Raw genomic sequence first — 13,543 nt, forward strand, 5'->3', positions numbered from 1 at the left:
AAAAGTGCTACAGCACTACAAATCTTCCTTTCTTCCTAACTTGAGCTACGGCTCTTCCTCTAATTCTAACTCACAATTCTAATTTTTGATTGATATTACAATTACTAACTACACACCTATTTATAGAAGTTAAAGTCGGTTATCTAAGCCGACATAGTACATCTAGTTAATTCTAGTAAGCTCCTTAATTAATTTAATATTCCCAAATGCATGCCAACTGTAATCTTCTCGAGAACTCCAGCCCTTCATGTTAATCCACTTGAATTTATCCTTTCTTGATTTCTCCACAATGTTCACCAAGCTTCCAATACTTTAATAAACTTAATATTTCTTAATTATGAAGTAATTGAGTTTAATAATTCAACATCCTCCCTTAAACTCAATTCTTCAAGGTCTTCATTCCAAGCATAACCTTCAATCTTCTAAAAACATCATGTTTTAATGGCTTCGTAAATATATCTGCAGCTTGGTCTTGTGACTTGCAATAAACCAACTCCACATCATTTTGGTTCACATGCTCCCGAATAAAGTGATAACGAGTATCAATATGCTTACTTCTTTCGTGGAACACCGGATTCTTTGCAAGTGCTATTGCAGACTTGTTATCAACACGTATCTCCGTCGGGCCTTTTTGCGCGTATCCCAGAAAACTTAGTAAATTTCTCAACCAAATGCAATGGCACACCGTTGAACTTGCTGCAACATACTCGGCTTCACATGTTGAGAGTGTCACTATAGCTTGCTTCTTTGACGACCAAGTAAAGACAGCATCTCCAATATAAAAACAGTAGCCGGTAGTGCTCTTTCTTTCATCCAAGTCTCTTCCCCAATCGCTATCCGAATAACCAACGAGTTTAACTTCTTGATTAGAGGGGTAAAGTATACCTTCATTCAACGTACCTTTAATATAGCGCAAAATCCTCTTGGCCGCATTCAAATGAGACTGTGACGGCGTTTCCATGTATCTGCTGATTAATCCAACTCCATAAAGAATATCAGGCCTAGTGCACGTTAGATATCGTAAACTTCCAACTAGACTTTTGAAGTATGTTGGATCCACTTCTGCTTCACCATCATGCTTCTTCAATTCTTGACCGATCGCCACAGGAGTGTTAACAGGATTGCAGGACTCCATTTTGAATTTTTCCAAGATTTGTTTTGCAAAAGAGCTTTGAGAGATAAATATCCCATCTTCATTTTGCACTACCTCAATTCCCAGAAAATGTGCCATCAAACCAATGTCCGTCATCTCGAACTCTTTGATCATGCTCTTCTTGAATTTATGAAACATTGCTTCACAATTTCCAGTAAAGATTAGATCATCAACATATAGGCAAACAAATAACATGTTACCTGCAGTATCTTTCTTCAAATATAGAGCATGTTCGAAAGGGCACTTCACAAAGCCATTTTTCAGAAAATACTCATTAATTCTGGAATTCCATGCGCGTGGAGCTTGCTTGAGCCCGTACAAAGCTTTCTTCAATCTGTAAACTTTATTCTCAGCTCCTCGTTTCACATAACCTTCAGGTTGCTCCACGTAAATTTCTTCTTCAAGAAAACCATTTAGAAAAGCCGACTTCACATCGAGCTGATAAATCTTCCAGTTGTGTTGGGCTGCCAGCGAGATAAATAATCTGATCGTCTCAAGACGAGCAACAGGAGCGAAGACTTCACTATAATCAATTCCGGCCTTCTGCTTGTATCCTTTCGCCACTAACCTCGCTTTGTACCTTTGCACTTCACCATTGGCATTTTTCTTTGTTTTGAACACCCATTTCACACCAATTGCTTTTCGGCCTTCTGGCAGTGTTGTCAACGACCAAGTATCATTTTTCTCGATCGCATTGATTTCTTCATCCATTGCAATCTTCCATTTCCTGTCTTGCGCAGCATCTGCATAAGTAATAGGATCAACATCCATATAAAAACAAATAAGATTCACATTTTCCTCCACAACTTCATTAACTTCTTCGGTAGCTTCATATATATCATTCAGATTGCGCATTCTTCTTGGCCTTCCGACTGGACCTTGAGATGATGTTGGTGAATCAGGTTCTTCAACTTCACGTGCATCTTCTTGCTGATCAGGTACAATTTCTGACGAGCTTGTAGCTTTCTTATCCTCCCAGCTCCATGTTTGATCTTCTTCAAACACCACATCGCGGCTTATGATCACCTTCTTCGTGAGTGGGTTATACAATTTGTAACCCATTACTCGATCTCCATATCCCACGAAGATACACTTTTCGCCTTTATCATCAAGCTTGATTCTCCGAGCTTCAGGAATTTTGGCATAGGCAATACAGCCAAAAACTCTTAGGTGCGCAACACTGGGCTTGAACGAGCTCCATGCCTCTTCGGGCGTCATGTTACGAACACTTTTGGTGGGACACCGATTCAGGAGATATACTGCTGTTGCGACAGCTTCAGCCCAGAATTCTCGGGGTAAGTCCTTCCCTTTGATCATACTCCTCGCCATATCAAGAATTGTTCGATTCTTCCTTTCAGCAACACCATTCAGTTGAGGAGTATATGCAGGTGTAAGTTGGTGAACGATTCCATGATCCTTGCAAAACTTTTCAAACAGATCGGATGTGAACTCGCCTCCTTGGTCGGATCTGAGAACTTTAATATAGTTCCCACTCTGCCTTTCAACAAGAATTTTGAACTCTTTGAAAATATCAAACACCTCAGATTTCCTTTTCAAGAAATACACCCAAGTCTTTCTGGAATAATCATCAATGAAAGTTAGAAAATACTGATTACCTCCAGTAGAAATAGGCTTTAGGGGACCACAAACGTCTGTATGAACGATCTCCAACGGGCGTGATGCTCTCCATCTCATTTCTTTTGAGAAACTTGGCCTGTGATGTTTTCCCAGTATGCATCCTTCACAAACTTCTTCAGGATGATCAATATGAGGCAAGCCTTTCACCATATTCTTTGAAGACAGAAGCTTCAAACCACCAAAATTCAGATGTCCAAGACGCAAATGCCATAACCACGATTCATCTTTAACAATTGCATTCATGCACTTCAACATATCATGTTTCATATTCAATGCAAATAATCTATTTTTGGACATCTTCACACAGGCAACCAAACTACCTCGAGCATCATTGATAGACAGATAAGAATTCTTGATATTAACATCAAATCCTTTCTCCAGCAATTGACCAAGACTCAAAATATTGCTCTTCATGGCAGGCACATAATAGACGTCATATATAAAACCATGATTTCCATTCTTCAACCTAATCAAGATATTACCTTTTCCTTGCACCGCTACTTTGGAGGAATCTCCAAAAGTAACATCCCCATAAGATGTCTCCTTCAGCTCCACGAAGAGTTCCTTGTTCCCGCACATGTGGTTACTAGCTCCAGTATCCAAGTACCACGTGCTGCACTGATCACCTTCAAGTCCTTTATGAGTAAAAAGAGAGGTTGAAATTACCTGCTCATTATTGTCTCCTCCATCGGCATAATGGACTTGTTGGTTGGACCTGGTATTTCCGGCTGTTGGACATTCATAGCTGTAATGCCCGAATTCGTGACAAGTATAGCACTCGACATTTGCTTTATCAAACCCTGGTTGATTATAGGTTTGAGAATAACCTCCTCTGTATTGCCCTCTTCCTCGTCCTCGTTGTCCATAAGAATTTCGACCTCTGCCTCGATAGGTGGAATTTTGGCGTCCTCCCTCATTTTGATAATTCTGACCTCGTCCTCCTCGATTTTGGTAATTCTGGCCACGTCCTCCTTCGTAATGATAATTTTGGCCGCGTCCTCCTCGGCCACGATAGCCTCGTCCTCGGCTTCGACCTCGGTTGTATCCGCCACGTGATGTCCCAGGCTCAAACTTCTTGTCTTCTTGTATCGACATCTTTGCTTGTAGCATATGCTCAAGTGACGGAGTTGTCTTTTTCTTCATGCGTTGCTCGTGGACTTCCAAGCTGCTCTGTAACTGGTCGATTGACATAGTGTTGAGATCTTTTGATTCTTCGATAGCCGCAACGACGTGCTCAAATTTCGACGTCAAAGAACGAAGAATTTTCTCAATGACACGAACATCTTCGATTATCTCTCCTTGCCGTTTCATTTGATTCACAATAACTAATGTTCTTGTGAAATAGTCTGAAATGCTCTCTGTTTCAGACATGGCCAAACTTTCGAACTCACCACGTAGGATCTGCAGTCGAACTCGTATCGCCTTATCAACGCCGGTGAAAGAATTCTTCAGAATCTCCCAGGCTTGTTTTGACGTGGTGGCTGCACTTACTTTCTCGAACGTGGTTTCATCAATACCTTGATAGATATTGAACAACGCCTTCTTGTCTCGTTTCCTTGCATCTCTGAGGGCGTTCTTCTGGTTGTTTGTCAGGGCATCTTCGGCTTCTTGGGAGACAGGTTCGGTGTAGCCGTCTTGAACAATATCCCACAACTCTTGTGATTGCAACAAGACTCGCATCTGAATACTCCAATTCCCATAATTGTGTTTTTCTAATTTGGGAATCTGGGGTTGAACCATATTCAACGTTGCCGCCATAGGTAGGATCGAGTGGCTCTAGATACCAGATTTGTTGGATATTTGACACACAAAATATAGGAACACTCAACAAGGATAAAATATGGAAGATAAGTATTGATAGGCTTCTCACAATAAGGATTACAAAAAACACTCAAACTAAAAGTGCTACAGCACTACAAATCTTCCTTTCTTCCTAACTTGAGCTACGGCTCTTCCTCTAATTCTAACTCACAATTCTAATTTTTGATTGATATTACAATTACTAACTACACACCTATTTATAGAAGTTAAAGTCGGTTATCTAAGCCGACATAGTACATCTAGTTAATTCTAGTAAGCTCCTTAATTAATTTAATATTCCCAAATGCATGCCAACTGTAATCTTCTCGAGAACTCCAGCCCTTCATGTTAATCCACTTGAATTTATCCTTTCTTGATTTCTCCACAATGTTCACCAAGCTTCCAATACTTTAATAAACTTAATATTTCTTAATTATGAAGTAATTGAGTTTAATAATTCAACAGCCAAAACACGGAAGCAGGGGTCAGACAAGAAGTACCGGCAGCAGCAGCTGCAGAGCCCATGGGAACAGACAAATCCGAGGTTTCCCAAAATCTGTGATGGTAGTTATATCTATATTAAGTTGCAGCATACTTAAATCTTTTTTATACGACTAGCAAAACCTGGATGTGGTACTTGTGTGATCACCGTCAAATGTTAGATAATGTTGATCTTATCTCTATATACTTTGACAGCTAACCCAGGATTGTTGATGTATAAGCGATTCCTTATAATCCTGTTTTTGAGAAAGGGTTTGTATTAGAACCTAGTGATTGTCCATCCTCATTTTTGCTCATTTTATATTTCTAGGGTATGGGTGGACATCGTGCTAAGTTTTTTTTTTATCATAAATGCCTCATTCTTTTTTATCTCACTTGCACAGTTCTTTACTACTAGCTTCCAATTATTGCCTAGTAACCCTCTTGAAGTGTAGTTTTCAATCATTCCATATGACATTATCTATCAATGCATCTCTAGTTTGATAACCATCCTCAAATCTCATTCCAATTGTTACTTTGAATGTCTTATGATCATACAGACTCTTCCTTATATATTTAGACTAGATATAACTGCAAGTATATGCTATAGTTATAGTCATGACAAGTAAAAGTATTATATCTACAAGGATCAATGAATTAAGCCCAATCACTACGAACTACTCCCTCCGTCCGCGAATAGGAGCGTTGGCGGAAATCCAACCCGATGAGGTCTAACGCGTTGGAGCGTCGTCCGATGGACAATCCATTATTCAGCGTTTCATCCGTTCCTTTATTTTGTTCAATGGACGATCTGTTCCCTCCTGGGCAGAATCAATCATTAAATTATTATTATTATTATTATTATTATTATTATTATTATATTTTTTTATGTCACACTCTAGTAAATTTTTGTTTCTTATTATTTGATTGTTTCGATTATATTTTTACGGTCTGACTCAATATAATCTGGCAATCTTTACTATATTAAATACACCATAACTATAATTATTAAATTTGCTATAGAAAAGCATAATTTTTTAAATTATGTTTGCTTTTTATGATGTTTTTTTCGAAAACATGAATGCTCATGTCTACGTCTTATATGTAATACATTTTGGTGTGCGGTTTTAGATGATTGTGGTAAGGTTAGAAAAATTAATCTGATACGTGATGAGTGGTACTGTTGTATGGATTGTGGATGGGCGTCATGATTTGAATAATTATAATTTTGCATGCGGTAGTGATGCAGAAGAGTCCATAATTCTTGAAGAGCGTAAGCATAAGCAGTTGCAGATTCTCATAATACTGGATAAGCTACTCATTTTGCTCTTCTTCATTGATTACACCAGTTTTTCCTCATCTTATCACACGTACTTACTATACAGATAAGCAGAGGCTGCCAGGTGCTGCCACCTACACACACTGCATCCCTCTATCCCCGTTAACATCATCTTCATCTTCATCTTCATCTTCATCTTCATTCAGTTTTTTTCCATCTCAGTATGTTGGCAGTTTTTGAGAAATCAGTTTCCAAGCCACCCAAAGAGCTTAGCCTTCCAGTTGGTGGGGGGAACAGATCGGATGAAATTATAGAAATCTTCCGATCATGGAGATCCGACAGCACCTTTTACCACCTCTCCAGCGATAACTTCCTCGCTTTGTCCCATCAAGGTGAAAATCCAGCAATTCCAAGGTAACACACTCCATCACACTTATATAGTTATAGTTTTCTCTTTACACTGATGTGAGATATTTGTTTTATTTTATTTGGCAACTTGATCAGGTCTGTTGTAGTGATAGATGACATCTTTTGCATGTTCTCGGGGGCATTGCACAACACTTGTGAGATGAGACGACACTACGGGCTGTCAAGGCAGGCCACTGAAGCCATGATCATAGTCGAGGCCTACAAAGTTCTACGTGATCGTGCACCCTACCCTCCCGACCAAGTGGTCAAGGAGCTCCAAGGGAAATTTGCTTTTATACTCTTCGATTCCGAAGCCCCAACCCTTTTTCTAGCAAGGGTGCTTCCATCCTCATCCTGTCTCACTAAATTCGAGTAAAATTTTAGTGGTCCACACATATTGTTCAACCAATCATAATAGCAGAAAAGTCTGGACCACTGAAATTTTATTCCTAACTTGACATTACTTAGTTGTAACATAACATGTAACTGTCTATTTAAATTTGCTGTCTAGGATCGCGATGGCAGTGTTCAACTATACTGGGGAACAGCCGGAGACGGCTCTCTGGTGTGCAGCGATGATCCAAATGTCATATCCGCGGCTTGCGACAAACACTACACACCCTTTCCTCCCGGTGAGCTTGAAACTAGAAGTGTTGTTTTTTTCTTTATTTAGAGAGCAATGTTATGTTAAAGTGGTGTGTGAACTATTAATTGCAGGGTGCATATTTATAGATAGGAGTGGTCTGATGAGTTTTGATCACCCTCTGAATAAAGTGAGAGGGTTTATGAGGGAGGATGATGGCAGAGTTATATTCAAAGTGGATCCATACACTAGAATTCCCACCATCCCTCGCACCGGCAGCGCCGCCAATTGGGCCAACGCCGTCTAGTTCAACAACCAACTTTATTTGCTCTGTCTTTTCCAAAATAGTAATTAAGTGGCAATCAACTTTATTTTTTGTGCTCAAACTCTTGCAACTTTAGTGGATGACAATGGAAATTTGTGTATTACTTCAAATATAATCCACCTATGTCTATGTGAAATTTTCTAATACCAATTAAAATTGGCTAGGAATGACGCCCACGGCCTACCCTTTATAAATTGGCTAAATTGCTTCGACTAACCGAACTAATAGTAGTAAGTAGGAGTATTACTTTTGGAAGGGAAAAGGTTGGATTATTTCTTTCATCTGCATAATAACTATTGATAATTAATTAATCATACTCATTGCTACCGACCGCCAGAAATTTTTATTTTAAAAGGATTAATCATACTCAAAAGTAATACTCCTATATATTAAATAGTACACCTAGTAGTTCAAATGTTTCATATATATTTAGCTCCATAAATATTTCAATAGTTTAGTTTGTTATACTACAAGCAATACAACGACAATCACATAAAATAAGTATTTTGTAGTAATTAAAACACATTAAATATTTAAATAAATTTGTTTAACTAAAAAATAAATAGTACTACAACAAATTTATATGTGTAGGCTAATATAAATATAGATTTCAAAAAGTATTTTAACAGTTTGATTTGGTAATAAATATTGACATTGTATTGTCATTTCCTGTTGACGTTATTTGTCATCTGTTGACATCAAATCTTGAAATCTAACGATCTAGATCATAGTTTGGAGTTGTTACAATATACAGAGTTTGCATTTGATTACATCTCTATATGTTGACCCCAAAACCCTAAACCTAGACTCAAAAAACTTGCCCCCTCTCTTTCTCTCCCTCACTCTCTCCCAAATTTTGTCTTCTATTTTCCAAGAATTCTTTTGCAATTTTTTGGAGTCGAAGAATCAAGAAGCTTGTTGAAGAACCATTATTCTTTCGTACACACTGCTTGAATTTTGAGAAAAATGTATTTGTTTATCTTTTTCATATCTAGACCCTCATGCTTGTAGAACGAGTGAAAAGGTTATAGATTTGTAGTTTTGATGTTGAAAAGGATAAGACGTTTGTGCATGATTGTGAATGTATGCTTATAGATCTTTTATGTTTAAAAAGATATCAAACATTCTAGTTCAGGTGAGTTTCACAAAGCAAATTTAATTAATAATATATACTGTCTAAAAGGTTTAAAATATATCATTGATTGCCTGCATCTAGACATCCTGTTTTTATTATGATCATTCTACTTTTTTGTTATATTTATCATTGTACATGTGATGTGATGTTATAATTAGCTCTGATGTTAAAATAGATATATTGTTAACTGAAATTGATACTAATTCACATATTATGTTTTTCACTTATCTTGAAAATATTTTTTTTTTCACATATGTATTTAACATATAGGCATGAATATAATAACAACAATACTTTATTAACATTAATGCATAATATTTTTGAGAGATTATTCCATTCTTTATCCATTTTTTACTCACAAAAAGAAGTTTATAGGTTTTGCATGTGGCTGTGGATTTTTTCTCCCTTTTGATTGTCGTTGTAGTTGTGTGGAAGATGTTCAGGTGGAAGCACGATTGTTGAGTAGATGTTTTTTTTTATCTTTTCATCATCTGTGATCTACAGCTCGTTTTGGATGAATGTGAAGGGGATGAAAGAGATTATGGGCGCCGATTGGTAGATTGTTGTTGTTGGATGGTTTTTCGTAGAAGTTTGCTCAATTGTACACCTATAATACCACAAACGATTCATCTTTATTTATTTTGTGTGGTGTAGATATTGCTTATTTTTATAAACTTAGATCAATGTAAAGCAAACTAAAAATTATGCTATCTGTGCATACAAGTATTAATTACACTAGTTTATATTAAAGCCCACTATAATTAAATTATATTAAAAAAATATCAAAATGACCTTTTTCTGTTTAATAGAGTTAATTAGGTTTAAAATAATAGTTTCTATTTTCTTCACGCTTGTGACGTCTCCTTCTTCAAGTTACTCTTCCATCATCTTCTGAATCCTTCTTCTGCAATTTTCGGTAAATGCTCTATCTTATTCAGCGTAGTACACACGTGCTGCCCAATCTCTAGTATCTGTTCAATGTGAAGCCTTTGCCGAATATTCGAGCAGTTTGTTCCATAGCAGGAATGAAGAGGTCTTTCGTGGTGTCGTTGTTGGAGAAACCCATTCGACCTCCTACTGAATCATCATTATAAGAGGTAACAATTAGATATAGATCTTCGAATCTCTAATGTGTGTGTGTGTGTGTGCGTTAGAGAGAGATATAGATAGTACATGGAAAAAAGTTCTTGAGTTTAACATGAAGAAGGGTGACATTTTTGCTTTTAACCAAGAGATCATCGATGGTCGATTTCTATGTCTACTGCAATCGTCTCTTGGCTATGGCTACTGTGCAATCGTCTCTTAGTTCTTCTCTCCATTATCTCTTTGCTTTGACACTTAGGGTGAGCATGTGTATATCATTATCATGCTTGTTTATATATAGGGTGAATGATGATATTAATGTAGAATTTCATAAACACTAAAAAGTCTCCGAAATTTAAATGTGTCGACCTTTCTTATTATTTTTTGTTGTTATAATGCATTTCAGTAAATAAATGAGTTTATTAGTTAAATTAGGGTTGGGCAAAATACCGAAATACAGGCCTTATCGTACCGAAAAAATTATGAAAATACCGAATTTTCGGTATATCGTGATTTTCGATATAATATGATACCTTACCGAAATCTTTCGGTAAGGTAACGGTATGAATTTTCATATACCGGGTATAACGTGGCAAACCGAAATTCGGTATATACGGTAAATTAAGGTATATACCGTAAAAAATTAATATAATTATACATAAAATATATTTTATATATTTTTAAATTATAAAAGCTATTGTGAAATATAAATATAATTTTATATAAAATATATTTAATATATTTTTTTAAATTATAAAATATAAATAATATTTTAAAAACTCAAATATTCTATTTTTATGGATCTTGAAAGTAAGGTATACTGCAAAAGTGCGGTATACCGAAAATGAGGTACGGTATCGGTATGAAAATTCGTTATACCGAAAATAAGGTATTCCAAAGTTCGGTATACCGAAAAATTTGGGAATGTAAAGGTACGATTTTTCCGCATACCAAATTTTTGGTAAGGTATACGGTATGGTGGTTTCGGTAAGGTATACCGTACCTACCCATCCCTAAGTTAAATAGCGTTAATTATAAAAAGAAAGAGAAACCTAGTCAATTCATTTATGCGATTATTATCAATTAGATAACATACTATATGTCCATCGCAAAAAGTAAAGAGCCTATAAATGAGAATAATAAGTGTAGTGATAGCAACCACAACTATTTCCAAGTATTTTGATTTGCTTCTTGCATGTTGAAGGACAAGGACAAAACACAATGTAAGATTTAGAAAAAAAAATCATGAAATAACAAAATGATCATAGAGATTAAAATATCTCAATCAGCATCATTGTTGCTCATTGTCCACATTAGGGCTGACAATTTTCGACACGACACGATAATCTGACACGAATCCGCACGAAATTATTGGGTTGGGGTCAAGTCTTATTGGATCCGTGTCCTTATCGGGTTGACCCATTAAGAACCCGATAATTTCAGGTTGGGTTCGGGTCGGATGCAGGTCGGATACGGGTAACCCATTAAGAAATAATATTATTATTTTTATTATTATTTAAAAATATATATATTACTTTAATTTTTTAATTTCTTATAAATTAGGTTAAAAATTAAGGTTTAATCGTGTAATATTAGGTTTTAATCGTGTAATATCAGGTTCGGGTTGTTATCGTGTCGTGTCAACCCATATTATATCGTGTCGATAACGGGTTCGTGTCGGGTGCGGGTCGTGTTCGGATTTGAAAGTAGCAGGTCGGGTTCGTGTTCGGATTTACAGTTTCCTTAACAGGTCGGGTTCAGGTTAGGCCTTATTGGGTTGGGTCATTATCAGGTTGACCCGATAACGACCCAATCCGCACGATTTGCCAGCCCTAGTCCACATTTATATAACACATCTTTATAAAGCTGAGTAAGATCAGATAATCAAGATTGAGATCTTGATCTAGATCAGTCAGTGATCTAGATCAGTCAGTGTCACATAGTAAGATTAGCCTCATGTTTGAAATCCAATGAACAATTAGACCAGGAGGAGCAAAATCAAAATCAAAATCATCAATATTGAGATTTTGACCTTGGTTAAGATCAGTCTATGTCACAATAGTAAGAATAGCCTCATGTTGAACACTAGTTGAAACAATTAGACAAGGAGGAGCAAACTCAATATCAAAATCAAATTCATCAATATTGAGATTTTGACCTTGATCAAGATAAGTCTTTGTCATCGTAATAAGAATAGCCTCATTAGGAAATTGTTGATGACCAGTTGGATCACTAGGACAAGGAAGAGTAAAATCAATTTTATCATGATTGGAATATTGATTTTGATCTTGATCAATATCATGCCGAAGACCAATTTGAACAATTAGATTGAAGCATTGAGACCAGGAGATTGAAGCTTGAGAGTAGGATAGATTGGAGATGTTGGACGGATAAGAAGGTTGGAATGAGCTGTTGAGAACAAGTATTCCAAAGTTTAGCCAATTCTCCATTAGGAGAGGGAGATTATACCTAAATAACAAAACAAAAGCAACAATTCAATATGATAATATATCATCAAAAACAAAAACAAAAACAAAAACAAAGTAATGTAGGAATGTCAACTTACTATCATATGGTTTTGAATCGTTGTGAATCAAATGGATTTCGCTGCCGACTGAGAGTGATTCGTGCATGGCCAACCATTAAAGGATGGACAACGGAAGAACTTAAAATTTCATGACATTATTCATTCGACCTATTCCACACTCAACTGCTGGCCGAAGTACTAGCGATTGTATCCTTCGAGTTGAATAGCTACGAATTGGTGAGTTCCATACAAATCAGTGAATGTGACTAGTATACCCAATTACTCCATCTGTCCCACAAAGATTGTCTCACTTTGACCGGGCATGAGTTTTAAGAAATGTAATGAAAAGTGAGTTGAAAAAGTTAGTGGAATGTAGGTCCTACTTTTATATATTAGTTTTATAATAAAATGTGAGTAATAATTAGTTAGTGGAATATTGAGTCCACTACAAAAAAGGTAAAAAGTGAAATGGGACAAATTTTGTGGGACGGACAGAAATGGAAAAATGGGACAATCTTTGTGGGACGGAAGTAGTAATATACAATTAATTTTACATCCTCAATGAAATGAGGAATCTTCGGCTTGCACATTCCAACACACGAGGGAAGCTGAATCAAAACAGAGCTTCAAAGCATTGGAGAGAGATGCCGTCCAAGTTCAGTTTCGAAAAGTGGGTCGTGACTTATGGTTTGAATTGAGAGTTGTGGTTGATGAACTTGAAATCTTAAAACAATGGCTACGTACTATGTGATTTGAAATGATTTTGTAGGGTATTTTGTCTAGATATATGACGATGTCAGAGTACTAGGGAAGGTTTGAATGTTTTGTTTTGAATGGTGGTGTCTTAGTAAATGTATGGTCTTTTTTCATTGTTTTAGAAAGATTGGCAACACTATACCGCTTTAGCTTCACAAATGGCTTTATCTATGTTGATGCATTTTAATATAGAATGAACATATAAGTAATCCTTTATATTGCTAGAGTAATATTACATGAATTCACCGCATAATAATGTAACCTACAACTAGTAAATAATGTATAATTAAAGTCTACAATCATATAAGTAACCCTTTATATTGTTCAAGTAGTATTACATTAACTATGTTGATGCATTTTACAATGAACATTCAGC

General features: G+C 36.4%; 1 protein-coding gene across 5 annotated transcripts; it reads left to right on the plus strand.

Moving 5' to 3' along the window:
- The first annotated feature begins 4,955 nt into the window (after positions 1 to 4,955).
- On the plus strand, positions 4,956 to 7,833 carry LOC121741386 (stem-specific protein TSJT1-like). 5 transcript variants are annotated; one of them, XM_042134115.1, is made up of 5 exons: positions 4,956 to 5,135; positions 6,573 to 6,764; positions 6,855 to 7,095; positions 7,270 to 7,390; positions 7,476 to 7,833. In XM_042134115.1, exons 2-5 carry the CDS (start codon positions 6,574 to 6,576, stop codon positions 7,646 to 7,648), a joined length of 726 nt encoding a protein of 241 aa, XP_041990049.1. In that variant the 5' UTR covers positions 4,956 to 5,135; position 6,573; the 3' UTR covers positions 7,649 to 7,833. The 5 variants fall into 5 exon arrangements, with proteins under 5 accessions (XP_041990049.1, XP_041990048.1, XP_041990045.1 ...); XM_042134114.1 differs by having other exon boundaries at positions 4,957 to 5,155; XM_042134111.1 differs by having other exon boundaries at positions 4,962 to 5,155; positions 6,313 to 6,764.
- The last annotated feature ends 5,710 nt before the right edge of the window (positions 7,834 to 13,543 follow it).

Source organism: Salvia splendens, chromosome 7, assembly GCF_004379255.2.
Source record: "Salvia splendens isolate huo1 chromosome 7, SspV2, whole genome shotgun sequence".
In the NCBI taxonomy this organism is placed as follows: Eukaryota; Viridiplantae; Streptophyta; class Magnoliopsida; order Lamiales; family Lamiaceae; genus Salvia; species Salvia splendens.

Excerpts from the sequence above, each read along its gene's own strand:
- LOC121741386 (XM_042134115.1), top strand. The coding sequence starts at position 6,574 with ATGTTGGCAGTTTTTGAGAAATCAGTTTCCAAGCCACCCAAAGAGCTT. Across the intron at positions 6,765-6,854 it reads GAAAATCCAGCAATTCCAAG|GTCTGTTGTAGTGATAGATG; the intron begins GTAACACACTCC and ends CAACTTGATCAG. Across the intron at positions 7,391-7,475 it reads CTACACACCCTTTCCTCCCG|GGTGCATATTTATAGATAGG; the intron begins GTGAGCTTGAAA and ends TATTAATTGCAG.